The sequence below is a fragment of the Meleagris gallopavo genome, chromosome 4 (assembly GCF_905368555.1).
Source record: "Meleagris gallopavo chromosome 4, MGAL_WU_HG_1.1, whole genome shotgun sequence".
Taxonomy (NCBI): domain Eukaryota; kingdom Metazoa; phylum Chordata; class Aves; order Galliformes; family Phasianidae; genus Meleagris; species Meleagris gallopavo.
The window spans coordinates 65,273,995-65,288,279 of NC_139407.1; the positions used below are offsets into that span (position 1 = coordinate 65,273,995).

The 14,285-nt window shown below is 44.5% G+C and overlaps 1 protein-coding gene across 10 annotated transcripts in view; it reads right to left on the reverse strand.

Moving 5' to 3' along the window:
• Positions 1-13,903, reverse strand: part of REEP1 (receptor accessory protein 1) — a 60,335-nt gene extending 46,432 nt beyond the window's left edge. For 3 of the 10 annotated variants that reach the window (XM_085223676.1, XM_085223681.1, XM_085223679.1), the window contains exon 1: positions 13,456-13,897. In XM_085223676.1, coding sequence (XP_085079802.1) covers positions 13,456-13,520 — 65 coding nt within the window. In that variant the 5' untranslated portion in view covers positions 13,521-13,897. Of the gene's footprint in view, positions 1-13,455 lie in introns of all 10 variants that reach the window. The other 7 variants (XM_085223678.1, XM_085223677.1, XM_085223682.1 and 4 more) reach the window with 5 other exon arrangements.
• Between the last annotated feature and the right edge of the window lie 382 nt (positions 13,904-14,285).

Consider the following 14,285-nt stretch of genomic DNA (forward strand, 5'->3'; position numbering starts at 1 on the left):
ACATCTTACTTGTTCATGTATCCATTCACAATGATTAAAATGTAAAATACCTACTGAATGCACTGAAGTCCTCCTGAATATAGGGAACAGCCAACACTTGCCACCAAGGAGCTTCATCGTTAGCACTCACAGGAGAGTGGAAGAACATCCTCCAGGGCTGACTCCAGAGGAACCAGGCTCCCCCAGCACCCAAGAAGCAGCAGAGATTTCCTGCCAGATGTGTGTATTCAGTCTATTTTCCTTAGTATCAACAAACAGCAACTTAAATAGTAAAGACATCAACACCAAATCATTGTAAATGCTTGTCTTCCCCACACTCTCCTATCTGAGAAGAGCAAAACCCTTAAGATAGATGTCACTTAGTGTGTTATTTGTGTCCTTATATTAGGGAGACCCAAACTGGACACGTATTCAAGCCAGACACTGCCTCTCAACTGCCAAACAGAGGGGAAAATTCACTGAATCTGCAGGCTAAATCTCTCACTAAAACAACCACATATCCAGATCAGAACTATGCAGTGCCCTTCCTTTCATCAGAGGTGCAGAAGAGCTCTCTCCCTCAATGACAAAGAATTTTTTCCTTGCTGTTTGGAGAACTGCCTTGCTCAGCTACACCACATCCTTCACTTTGCAAGCAGAGCTCTCTCCCAGGAGCTAGCCAGGAGATCTGCTGTGGCATTACCAGATGTCTCACTGTAGCAGGACTCTCAAAATGCTCCTTGCTTAGCTACCTGTAAAACAAAACTTGACTGCCAATGGAAGTATGTAAAGAATAGTACCACCTTGTCTTAATTTGGGATTTATAGTGGACCTGTCACCAATAGCCAAAGACATTAAAAAAGGTTGTGAGGGAGTTACAGTAAATATTCATGAACACTTCTTCCTTCCTCTTGCTTAGCCACGTTTTGTGAGCCAGAAGAACTGCTGCATGTCCCCTTATCTCTACAGTCCCTTGTGTCATTTACTGTGCAGCATCACAATAAAAGGTAATGGTTTTATGGTAATGCTGCTGCATGATCCACTCTTGCATAAAGCCACTAGCACAGACGTCATTATCAGCTTATTTACTTCTATGCCTAACTCTGTAGCCCACAGCATGTATTTGGAGATAAAACGATACTTATTTTCTCCATGAGGTTCCCAGCTCCAGCAAAAGAAAGGAAATTATCCATGCACACATCTAATAGCCATGCAATGCTCATTTTTAAAAGGGTCAGAGGCTGCAATGTCCAACAAAGCCTTGCTTGAGTAGAAACTTGATTTAATGGGTTTCTGTAAATTACAATCTCCGACACGGTGTCTAAATTCTACCTTTAAAAGTTGGAGAACTGTATTTTCTAGGTTAAGCACTGGAATAGGCTCCTCGGGGAGGTGGTTGAGTCACCATCCCTGGATGTGCTTAAAAACCATTTGGATGTGGTGCTCAGGGACATGATTTAGCAGAGGGTTGTTAGTTAGGGTAGTGTGGTTAGGTTGTGGTTGGGCCCAATCATCTTTAAGGTCTTTTCCAACCTGAGCAATTCTATGATTCTATGATTCTAATGTAGAAGCGTTTAATGAAACCAAGACTAAGACATACTCAGCATTTTCAAAGGGTCCACCTATGTTTGTAAGAGGACAAATACAATTCAAGAAGCTTTCACTTCTCTGCCGTATTAATTAAAAGAAACTTTACAGCACCACAGCTGGGTGCATAGCAGGACCTTACACACAGAAATATCAATGTATTTAAGTCTTCCCATCCTCAAGTAGTTCTCAGAAAGCCTTGGAAGTTCTTGTTGCCCATTTTCCTGACTGGTTTCTCAGAGGTTCAGCTGAGTATTCCCCCAGTTGGACACTGATCATGCACTGCTGACATGCAGAACTTACATTTGCCACTGAGCAGGATACAGTCACTCATTTGAGCTCGGAACATACAGCATACTGCATGGGTGAATGTCTCATGCCTTTATTACATCTCTTAGGAAGAGATACTACTGCATAGCCTTTAAAATAAACGTAGATCCCTCAGCAATGCTTGCATATTGTCCAGAATCAAGCAAAGGTTAAAAAGTCCTGATTTACAATTCCCTTTGCAGGTGCATGTGACAGATATAACTCATGCAGTTTGCATAGGAATCTAAAATATCTTTGTTCTTTGCTCAACAAAGAGAACAAAAGTATAAGAAATACTAGAATTCAGGCACGTGCTGATTCAGCACCCAGGGATGTCTCACAAGATGCAAGGCTTCTCTTCTGAACTCTGGAATCTCTAATCACTTCTAATTAATTTTCCTACATCATTCATCCCACTGCTTAATTCCTCTGCTTCAAACAAAGACATCAGCTTCTCACAGATTGTTTTATTTCACTAAACATCTCCAGGTTTGGTACTTCTTGGTGAACATCTGATTTCTTCCTTTAATTCCTGGTATTTTCCTATCTTACCAAAGCTTCTCCCTAAAGTTTAACAGCTCAGATACTTTCCTGTTACACGAAGGACTCTAGACTCCAATGTCTGTAGTGTTCAACAAATCAGCTTGGGGTCTCTCACAATAAGACAGAGGAAGGAGCCTCTTTCAGCTTCCACCCATGTCCCCGACACCACGACTATTTAACTGCATTATGATTTATAAGTTTGACAACAATTAATTACACAGAGTTCAGGAAAGACTTAAGAATGAGGACCAGTATCTACCGAAGCATCTCACAGTACAGGGCTTCACACAGAAAGCTTCACTACATCAAGTGGAATTCATAGATTTTGGACAGAGAGAAAAAATCTTTAGAGCAGCCTGAGACAACAAGCAGCTTTCAGAGATGATAAATATCTACAGGTTCCATCGATCTTGCTGGAAATTAAATGCTTTTCTCCACTGGAAATCAGCAGCTTGGTAACAGCCCAAGTAGAGTCAAACCTGGAAACAGAAGTTGCAGTTTCCAGGCTACGTTTCTGTGCTGGCTTTTATCACCTCCATCATCATACTTGGATGACCTCACTCTGTGAGCACTGCTCAGTACTTCAGAACCACCAATACTTAACATTTGTTCATTTAATCTCATCAGGTGATTTCTTGGAAGTGATTACAGGAACATCTCTGTTCCAAATAAATTCTCAGACTTAATGGTTTCTCAGAAAAGAACAGGCAAACAGTCTTGCAGGATGGAGGACAAATCAGAGTGCACAGATATATATATATATATACATATTATAAAAGTCATGACTTCAAATGCAATCTCATGATTTGGTGAAGGGTTTTGACTAAAGCTTTTTTATATGCTGCAGACAGCAGGACTGCTGCCCAGCTATTCAATCTTTGTTCTGGCAGAAGATGTCACGTTCCCATTTGCATTCAATTTTGATCTCTCCCAGACTTCTCGTATCTCTCTGAATTCTGGGCTTTGGCTGAGAGCAGTAGACATAAGAGCTGTGAGCCATGCCACTGTTCTGTGCTGCATTTCCCAAATGCAAATGCACTCAGATCAGGGCCTATGACACAAACATATCCTTACATAGGGAGGAAAACCTCTTTGTTGAGGGTTTGAATAAAAAAAAAAAAAACAACAAACAGCGTATTGCACAGCTCAGAATAGTAAAGGTTTTGAATTTTCTCTTTCTTTTGGCTTAGTGACTTCACCTTCTTTCCCTTCTCACCTTCTCTTACACATATATAACTTGCAGCTGGCAGCTACTCAAAATATAACATGAAATATAAACTGAGGCTTAGGAACCAGATGGAGACTTCACAGAAATAACTTTAAAGGGAAGCAAGGGAAAAGGAGCCAATGCCTTACGTCCATTACAGAGATTTCTAAGCAGGCAGCTGCGTGAGAAGGCAGCCTGTACTTTTGGTGGGAACACCCACACCGCCTGCTATCCTATGTATGTTTTTCCATCACTTCTTATTCATTGTCATATGCTGGTTTAAATGCCACAATCCAATGTTTGTTCTCCTGCCCAGACAAGAAGATTCACACAGGATGACAGTGCTGCAAGTGCAGCTCTCCAGAAACAAAGCATTGCTATTTGAAGTGAAATGGTTAATTGTCTCAGCCACACCATGTAGCTGAATGTGCCCTGAGAACTGCCTCTTTACAGACTGCAGCCATTTATGGACTGACTGTCTGGATCGAGGTTTCCTGATTTCAAGAATATATCTGAAGCACAATAGCGTTTTGAATAGGGATCTGATTTGTTACAGCCAAGTATCTGCAAACCTCAGCAGAATAATAATTAAGAATGAATACAGAGCCATTGCTGTGGCTGTAGAGCACCTCTGAGTGCAGAAAGTTCAGGGCATGCTATAGCAAAGGGGGAAATATCCAATCTATAAGTAAATACTAGAGAGGGGAAAAAAAGAGATGTGTGAAGTACATTTACATGGGATTAACCACGAATTGCATACAAACCACAGGAAAAAAGATAAGTGGTTTGGATTTCAGTACCATGCAAAATCTGGCATAGTACTTACGCACTTAGAATGCACGCCCTGCCTCATGGATAGCAGCAGAGATCTTTCAGTCTGGCTGCATGTAGTCTCTTAGCCAGCCCTGTTCATTCTGATCTGATCCAGCAATAATCTGCACAAGTATGCATAGGATCTGTATATCAGTCACATGGCACCTCCTCTTGGCCCTTGGCAAGGGTTGGCAGCAGACTCTTGAGATTTCCAGTTCTGCAAAACAGCACTGAAACGGATTCAAGACAGCCAGGATCTTAAATCACACAAGCAAAGCGCTAACCATGTGAGGCAGCCTCTGAAGGTCTTCATGCAATGTGTAGGTATGAAGTATGAGAGAGAACAGTTTCTCCCTGTTGGGAACAAAGTAGTTTGTATATCTGGGGCAGCCTGCAACAGGGCATTAAGACATCCAGCTGGACGTGGCTCTGGGCAGCCTGGTCTGGTGGTTGGCCAACCTACACATAGCAGGGGTGTTGAAACTAGATGATCATTGTGGTCCTTTTCAACCCAGGCCTTTCTATGGTTCTACGAAGATTCCTCCAAGCAATTTAAAGAGAAAGTGGTCACACTCCCCATCCTCAGCTTTCCGTGGGCACTAATGCTTATTAGAGAGCTCAGTTGTGAACTTTCACAGAGCACTGAGGTCACAGATACCCTGATGACAGGCTTTGGGTCGGCCCATCTGTTGCTCTTCAGTCGCTGAAGCACAGGCAAAGCCATGTGACAATTTGGTGATAAAATCCCCAACACTAAGATGAAAGACAGGACAGGATCAATTCAATTTGAGACTCATAAGAAATAAAAGCCTTTTACTGTCTTGAACTTGCCAATTTTCATCACATAAAGTGCAACTTCTTAGGATCCAGCTGGCACCCTCTCCAAGGCTCTCTCCATTCTAGGCTACAGATACAACCTTGGGTTTCTCATCGGATAGATTTACTTCGCTCACTGACTTCCACAGAGCTGCACCTGTTTTTGCACTCTGAAGCCCTTCTGTTGCCTTAGGAATAAGAAAGTGATTGAGCTATTCTCCAGCTATTTATTCCCTCTGTCTGCAGAACATCCACCCTTGATCCTTCAGGTTTATAAGCAAAGACTGGGAATTTTTGTGGCAGTTCTTGTTAAAATTTGGCAATGCATCACTTATGCATCAACAGTTAGGCCAGATGATCTTGTAGGTCCTTTCCAATCTTGTGATTCTATGATTCCATAGTCTAATTCCACTACAAAACAGACAAGATGCGATTATTTCAGATAGTCACTGTTACAGATACAGAACAGTTACAGTTGTATACATCTACAGGTATGGAGAGGGAGAGCGATGACATATTAAGAGAGGATCATTAGATTACAGTTTCTCCCTAAGCCAGAGTCAGCAGGGGATTGTTTGACTGATTGCAGTCTGACAGCTATAAAAAGAGGTTAGCATAATATTACAAAAGTGAGAAAATGTCAACAACATTTATGCAGGAAATTATTTACTCTTATTTCATTTTCTGTGTTTTTAAGGTATCTGGTTTAAATAACAGCTTCCTCTCTGTGTTTGATCCTACAAGAAAGACTGTTTCCGTATATAGGACAGTAGAGTGTGTTACCATGGAAATTATTATGATCTACTTAAATTCAACAAATCCAGCTTTGTGGAATATATTCTCCTGAGTACCTCACTTTAATTATTAATGTTCTTTTTAAATAGCAACATCTTTCTGTTTTGACCAAAATCTTTACAAGCAAAGTGAAAACAATAAACCTGGAAAGTGGAATCCTTTGTCCAGCTGCAAAACAGATACAATTACACCAGGGAAGATGCAAACTGCCCCCAGCCTGCCCTGCCAACGTGCTTCAGCTCAGACCTAAATGGATCACTTGAAGTGACACATTTCAGTGTCTATATCTGCTATGTCCATGGCCCCTCTTATTTTATTTTTTTTACTTTTTGCAGCAAAAATACAATTAAAATAGTGGATTTTGTTTGTTGGTGTGTGTTTTTTGCAAAAGTGTGTGTTCAGTGGTACCTAACCACTGACCATCAATTCATTTCCACACAGCCACCTCTTGTGCTTGCTCCCTAGCCATGCATGCCCTGCAAACCCATTTGTATCACCCAGCTCAACGCCTTTCAGCCTCAGTGCAGCTCCAGCATCCATCTTCCTCCTGCAAATGTCACCGTGAATTCTACAGATAGATTTTAGGAGCCAGATGGTGTTATTCACGATGACTTAACACTGAGGATCAGACAAGCCGATTCTTGTGGGTCACATAATAGGGGATGGCTCACAAGTCTAAGTTTAGATATGCACAGACACAATCCAGTTCTTGAGTTTCCCATGTTGCCCTCCTGGTTTCTCTCCTTTGTCATTGCTTGAGCTCTGCTACATGATGGGCCAGACTACACAAAACATCCCAGAGCACCTCTGAACTCTTGATTATTTGACTTGGAAAAGTTCCGCTCAAAATCCATATTTACACCGCTCACAAATTCTCCCTTCAGAACACGAGGCAAGAAGTTACTTTCATTTTTTGGCTGTCTCTAAAGATACTTATTTAGAGCCTGGAAACAAGGAATACAGTGAATGAGCTCAACTGAGCTCAGTGAAAGGAAGCAACAGTATGAACTCAACAGAACAGAAGCGTTTCTTGGGCAGGAGCTGCAACTGTTCATTGATGCTGATAGCATTGAATTGCTCTGTAGATCCAAAGGCAGGCTACACATGTTGCCTTGGCATCCCTGGGACCAGTCCAAAAAGCACAAAACTCCAGACACGAGGAGCATTCTTCCTAGCTCTTCACAAATAGGTTTTTCAGTGCTGGTTTTGTTGTCCCACAAAATCTGCTGCTTCACGGAGTGAAAGTTTACCATTGGAGAGAAGGAGGAAAGCCCAAATGCAGCCTGATTCATTGGCTGATTGATTCCTTCTTTGGAATTGGCTGTTTAGAAGTAATTTGCACATTAACAGGAAGGGCTGCTGCAAGTAAGTAGGCAGCATTTGGAGAAACATTGGAGAAGCATGACATAAGGCCAGTGCTGTCAGCTGTCCTTCTGTCACAATTAGTCTAACTTGACATCAAACCCTCTACCTCCTATAAGTGTGTCTCTTCTGAAAAGTAAGCATTACTTCTTTTCTTTTTACTGTACCATCTTTCCTTCAGTACCATCACTGCCTCTCTGACTATATATCAGCTTTTGCCAGTTTACAGATCCCTGCTTTATCACCTATATAAAATTTGAATCCCTTGTCTCCCCTTGATATATTCCACAGAATATGTTTACAAGAAACAAACCGCTAAGGAGAAATGCCTGCCCTGTGATGCCTATCAGAATGAGAGAGTTGCTTTGTGTGCAAAGCTTGAGAAAGCACCACTCATTTCTCTGGTTCTGGCATGCTGCTCCAGGTCCAGAGTGCCTCTCTGGGTCCTTCCTGCAGAATAAGCAGAGCACCCTGTTATCTCAATCCTTTTCTTAGGTGGCACACAAACCACAGACAGAAAAGATGCACCTTTCGTTTTGTTGTTTCTAATTCACTTTCTTTCACCATCTGCTTTGCCTGTATTTCATCGATTTAAATTAAGAGCTCCTTAGAACAAAAAACTACTCTTATTCTATGTATGTGAAATGCAATCATAGACCATGTACACTGTACCAGTAACAGCAACAAGGAGGAGCACAGGACCTTGAGTGATTCATCAGGAATGCAGAACTGCATTTATTCATACGTTATTTATCTTCAGAATGCTACAGAACTTAGGAGAACCAGGTAGGGACAAAATCTCATTGCATAGGCTGCTGTACAAACAAAAAGACTAAATTAAAGTTCCCATCCCAAAGAGTTTACAAGCTAAATAGCATGTGAGTAACAAGAAAAGGATGTGAATTAAGTGACATTTTGCCAGGTATTTTGCTTGTGAAAGCTTTGCTCACTCAGACCCTTCCCTCCACTGAGCCATTCCATCTCAACAAGAGCCATCTGAAACCTGCTGAGTAGCCCTCACTTTTTGTTACAGTCAAGTGCAGTCCAACAAAAAGAAGCCTAGACTCAGACCCCAGTTATTCAGTGAGGACTTGGAAGAACTTGTGACACATAATGGGTCGACAGCAAACCAAACTGACCAATTCTTCTGCATTGCTCTCAACTCTTCACCTACCTTTATGATCAGCCTGAAAGTTCCCAAAATACTGCCTCTCTGCCTGCTGAAAGCATGGAAGCAGAAAGGCAAATGCACTCTTACTACCCAGAAGTAGGAGGTGTGATTACACACACTTCTTTGTCTTCTCTGTACTGACTGTTTCCTCTTGACCTACCAGCTCTTTACTCAATGCATTATCTTTAATGGAAGCTTCTGTGAGATGGCTGTCTCCCTCCATTAACTGCAGTAAGAGCATGGAGGAGCTTTTCTTCAACCTTATCTAATCACTGGACCAGCTGATCCTTTGAAAGAAACATACAGCTCATTTTATATCCCACTGTTGCTTAAGGATAGGTGATGCATGAGTAGCATGGATTGGTAAAATGTCCAAATAAGAATATTTTACAAAACTGTAAATCAGCTGTTATGATTGCAAAACTTATAATTAAGGAATATAGTAAAAAAATCTATTATTTAATTAAATCAGCATAACTGATAATTGTCTGCAGGTGGGTTTCTGTGGTAGAGCTGCTGTCTTTTCATGGACTGACAGCCACCAGTAGACCAAGGCTGAGTAACTAGGATCTGAATCTCCTTTCTGGGACCAAGCAACCTCTTGTAAGTATTGCAGTGCCCAACTCTACAGGCAGTTTGGCTGTTGCATTCTGCTGTCTATAACACTGATAGCAGCACTGAGGATCTGGAAGGCAATGCACCATTGTTCAGAATATTTAAGCTCTTGTCTGTTTAACTGTTTCAGGTAGCATCTAAGTCTGTATTTTTGTTCCATCCTCCCACATCCATCCCAAATTCTTAAAACAAAGCCCAAACCCAACAGCCAACTCTCATTAATACACTGCTCAAAAACCAAGATTAAATTAATGTTCGGAAGTACATTAATACAGTGACATTGAGTGGATCCCCTAAAAGGAAAGTACTGCATTAAGGCAGCTGCAAAGGTCAAGCCCCTTAGTTATTTTCCACAACTTCTAGTCTGGTAAACACCCTCCCTTACCAAACCAGGACTGGTAACATCTGCGTTGTATGGTTGTACATTCAAGAAAGCCTTCCCCACTGGGGCTAAGAGCATTTCCACCACATCTGTGCTTGTGCAGGGAATATCTGGGTCACAGTTGACAAAGCAGCAGGCAGCGTTATCCCCTGCAGTGCGATCCTCACGCTCACATTTCACATGAAGGGCAAAGCAAATGTCGCACCTGCGCTGGATGCTCCTCTGTCAGTTACACCAACAGGTTCTGTCTCCTCAGCAAAGCCTCAGTGGCACATCAGGCTGGGAGCCACCAGGACTAGGGAATCTTTGTGTGAGAGATCAGCAGTGCAAGACGTGTTTCCAAGAGATTACACCACCTTATGGTACAGGTAACCATTCTTAGTAAATTCCACTGGCACTGCAGGCGGTCCACCCTTCCCACTTCCCAGTACACAAAGGAGATGACCACAAGCTCATCCCACAGCCTCAGCCAGGAGCACGCTAGGCCTACTGCTGGATGTTGTTTTGTTCAGACCTACCTACTTCCAGCCAGCAGCCAGATGAAAGGATGTTTCTTATAGATTCCCAAATCCCTGTTATTTCCCCATAGAGCTGGGAATTCCCAGGGAACACATCTGAAGCTGCCGCAAACAATGTCATAAACATTTGCAATGCGCTTTTAATGGCAGGAGCTCAAATCCGTAAGCCACACTATCATCTCTGCTATCGATGACCTGTCTGATCTAACCTCATTTCTACTGACATCTCCTTCCTCGGCGATGTGTTCCACACTGAAAGGCTTTCAAGAGGCAGTAAGACATGCCAAGCTTCCAGAAACTTGCACTTTTGTTCTTTATTATCCCCCATCTTTATTGGAAAGGCATTTCTATGTTAATACAGTGGGCTTAATTTATATATTCCACTTTTAATTTTAAAATATTTTTAGACAACAGCCTAAAGTATAGGAAGTCTCTAATCACCTATGATTGCTGTAGCCAGATTGGACTCTAGCAGAAGGACTTGGGGTCTGTTTTCATTATTAAAGTGTTCCCTACCATCTGAAGTGAAAAGAACCTCCTTTCCAATTAATGGCAGTAAGCTGGAGATGGGAGGACATGTCACTGCTCCTTTCTGGTCTGTCTAAAGGAAGACAAATTCAGCACAGTTCACTTCACAGCTGAGGAAACTGAAATACAGACGTGCCAGGATGTCCTTTGAGATGTACTCAAAGATGATGAATAAATAAGGTTGGTAATTAACTCATGATGAGGTCCCATTCCAGTTACTGTCAGAAACAAAGCAACAAAGACTCCAAGATGCAACAGTCACAACTACAGTGATTCCAGACATCCCTTTGTGAAAAAGTCAGCTACGTGACTTCATGTGGAAGGGGCGAGATTGCCCACTGCCCTCCTTCAGCATCATTTTGGAAACAGAAGTTGCCAGGACAGAAGCAGTAATGATCAAATCACAGGCGTGACTGTTTGAAACTGCCATGGCGCTCTGCTGAGGGAATGTACGACCCAGCCCCAAATGTAAAAATGCACTGAATCACATACCCACTAATTAAAAACGACAGAGCACAGAAAACCAATGGAGGTAATAAAAATGACGAAGCATTCAAGAGCCAAAGCAAGGGTTTGCTTTTTGTTTTAGAGCTCTTACTATTAGCTGAGTCATATTGGTAGATCCCACATAGACCAACAGAAGTCCTAAAAACAGAAAGCAAGACTCACAAAATGATTAAATCATACTATGACATTTTCCCTCATAATCCTTATCAGCTAACAAGGTTTGAAGGGGGATGGGGGGAGGAGGGGGAGGAATGAGAGGGAGGAAAGCTGAATAAGCATGAAAAAAAAAAAAAAAAGCCTAAACCAGGTGGCCATTCTACTTACAGCACATCCGTACTGATGGATGAGTTGACAATTCATAATCAGATGAGGAAATCAGATTACACAGTTTAGATCTTTGTAATGATCCTAATCTGAAGACCACTGTATATTGAGGAGTCAGCAGCCACACACCAGTTAAGATGAGCAGGTACAGGTTGTGCTGTGCTATGCCACAGGTACAGTTTGGCCTTCTGGCCCACGATTTGCTGCAGGATAAACTTTGCTGGCTAACTGTAACACAGGAGCCTGGAGAAAGCTCATAGCAGTCAGCAGCAGTTACACCACCTGCCTGTCCTTGTCGTCATAAGAAGTACAGCAACAAGTTCTCCTGTGCGTATCCCTTTCATTTGTCAGTAGAAATGATGAACAGAACTGCCTTTTCTTTTTTTAAGCAATCTCTCTAACTGCTTTGTCAGGTCACCTCCCCCAGACAGATCTGCATGGTGCACTGCACCCAGCCAGAAGGGCTGGTCCACATCACACATTGCCCAGCATCTGCAGGGACATAAGATTACCAGTGTTCTCCTCTCTTTCTTTTCAACGCTAGCCCCAGTAAACTGCATCTTAAGCAATACTCTATGGCTTTATGATGTTGCTGGGATCATAACAAACCCACACCTTCCTGGTGCAGAGCATCCTTAAAGGATGGGTTATACATTAAGTGGTGGTGCTAAGATAGTGGTGATCAAGGCTAGCTTGTACAAGATTTCCTTATGTTACTGTTTTTTAACTATTACTATGCCTAATATTTAAATAGCATGTTCAAATTATCATTTGCCATTGACATTCTAGCATAAGGAATAATTGGTACCACCCACTACACGATTCCATTCTGTGACACGCTGCTCAGACAAAGCGAAGGTCTGTATGCTCAGCTAATTACCTGAATGCAATGTCAAGTGCTCTGTGTGCTACCCCTATCCTACCCCAGTCCACGTGCCTAAGATGAAATGTGTATGTACCTATGCAAGCAAAATTACCATCTCTCGTTTGACATTCCTTGTTCTTGAGGATTATTTGGATTACACGATGATTATTATTTTCAAAGCAGAAATCAGTCCAGAAGGAAGGAAAGAAAAGCAGCCTTGGACAATACATGCTACAGCTTGCACTGCTATAAGAGATACCTGCAGTTATACTGTTCACATTAAATCACTTCAGTGCTAACATGCTTTCTTTGAATGAAGCACAAACCCATCAACGCTAGCAACAACTGCAGCTGAATCCAGCTCATAAGTCTCTGGGGGCTAGATTCAACTCTAGAACCATTCAAATCCTTCATATCCAACAGCCCCCCAACACCTTTGTGATATATAGAGATAGCTAAGATCGAGTTTTTCTTTTTATGTCTCATCTCAAAATGCAAGAAATGAGACCCTGAAAATGCCTTAATGGAACCACGCTGATGGTGCAACCTCATGGCATGTTTCTCGCAGACAAAGAAATTGACAGGCCTTTCCAGACCTTCCTCCACGCCTTCAGAGCATGGGAGATGTTCTCCTGAGCTCCAAGCTCTACGTACAGAGAAAACCCCGAACAATCTGTGTGGTTCGGCACTGCAGCCTCCAGCAGCCACATTGCTCAGATGGGAGCGTGTGCCACAGCGGCCATCCTGCTGCCCCACCTTCGGCATCACCTCACCTCCTCACGCATTTTCCGAGTGGCATCCAAAACGCCTTTTCCTCCCAAATCTCTCGCCATGAGGGGCAGCCGGGGCGAAATATCTCGGCAGGTGGGGGAAGACATCTCCTTGTCGCCCGGGCAGCGTTTGCAGGGAATTTGTGCCCGCACCAGGGCACGGACGAACCGGAGGACAGGGGTACGGAGCCGCACGCTTCCCCTCCCAGGCTGGGGGTCCTCGGGGGTGCCCGAGCGGCCGCCCGATCTCGCTAACAAAGCCCCGTTCCCTCGGCGAAGCAGCCACCGGCGGGGCCGCGCTCTCCCGCAGCCGCTCACCCCGTCACCTTGCGCCGTGACAGCTCCGCAGCGTTCTGCAACCCACCCGTAATATCCCCGCGCTGCGAATCGCCGGCGGCTACTCACACCACTAGCCTGGAGATGATCCATGACACCATGGCTCCGCTGGCTCTCCCGGCACGGAGGGCTCGCCCCCGTCTCCTCGCCCGCCGCCGGCCGCCGCCCGAGTGAGCGGGGCGGGCGGCTCGGCCATCCGGCCCCGCAGCCTCAGCGCAGCCTCACTGGCGGCACCGCCGGCAGCCAACGCGCAGCCGGCCCCGGCCGCGGAGATTGGGCAGAGCCCGGGGCCCCGCCGCCGCCCCCCGCGGGACTCGGGGCTGCGGGAGGAGGAGGAGCCCGAGCCCCCGCCGCGTTGGTCCCGCCGGGCTGCCCCCGCCTCGCTGCCGGAGACGGGGAGCCCCGGTGCGAGGGCGGCGAGGGGACAGCCAGGGCGGGGTGCTCAGGCGGCTTTCGGATGTCCCCGAGGAGGAGAACCCCCCCGATCCAGCCTCTCTGGCTCCTGTGCCAGCGCAGCAGTGCCGAGGGAGCTCCTGGGCTCCAGGTTGTGCCCGAGCCTTTGAGCCTGGCCTCATCCTCTTGCACCTTTCCATAGCGATTTATGGCTGTGGGTGAGAAGCGCTAAGTCCCCTCTGCTCCGTGCTGAGCAGCCCCAGCTCTGTCAGCCTTTCCTTACAGCCATCTCAGTGGTCTCCACCCTCGCAGGATGTCCAGGTCTCTCTTGTACTGGGGATGCAGAACTGGACAAAGTACACAATACAAAGAAAACCCTTCTGACTGCTCCTACCCAGCTAAAGCATGGTGCCGATGGGCTCCTTGGATACACAGCAAGAGACAGCTCTCCCCCCACACCTGAAA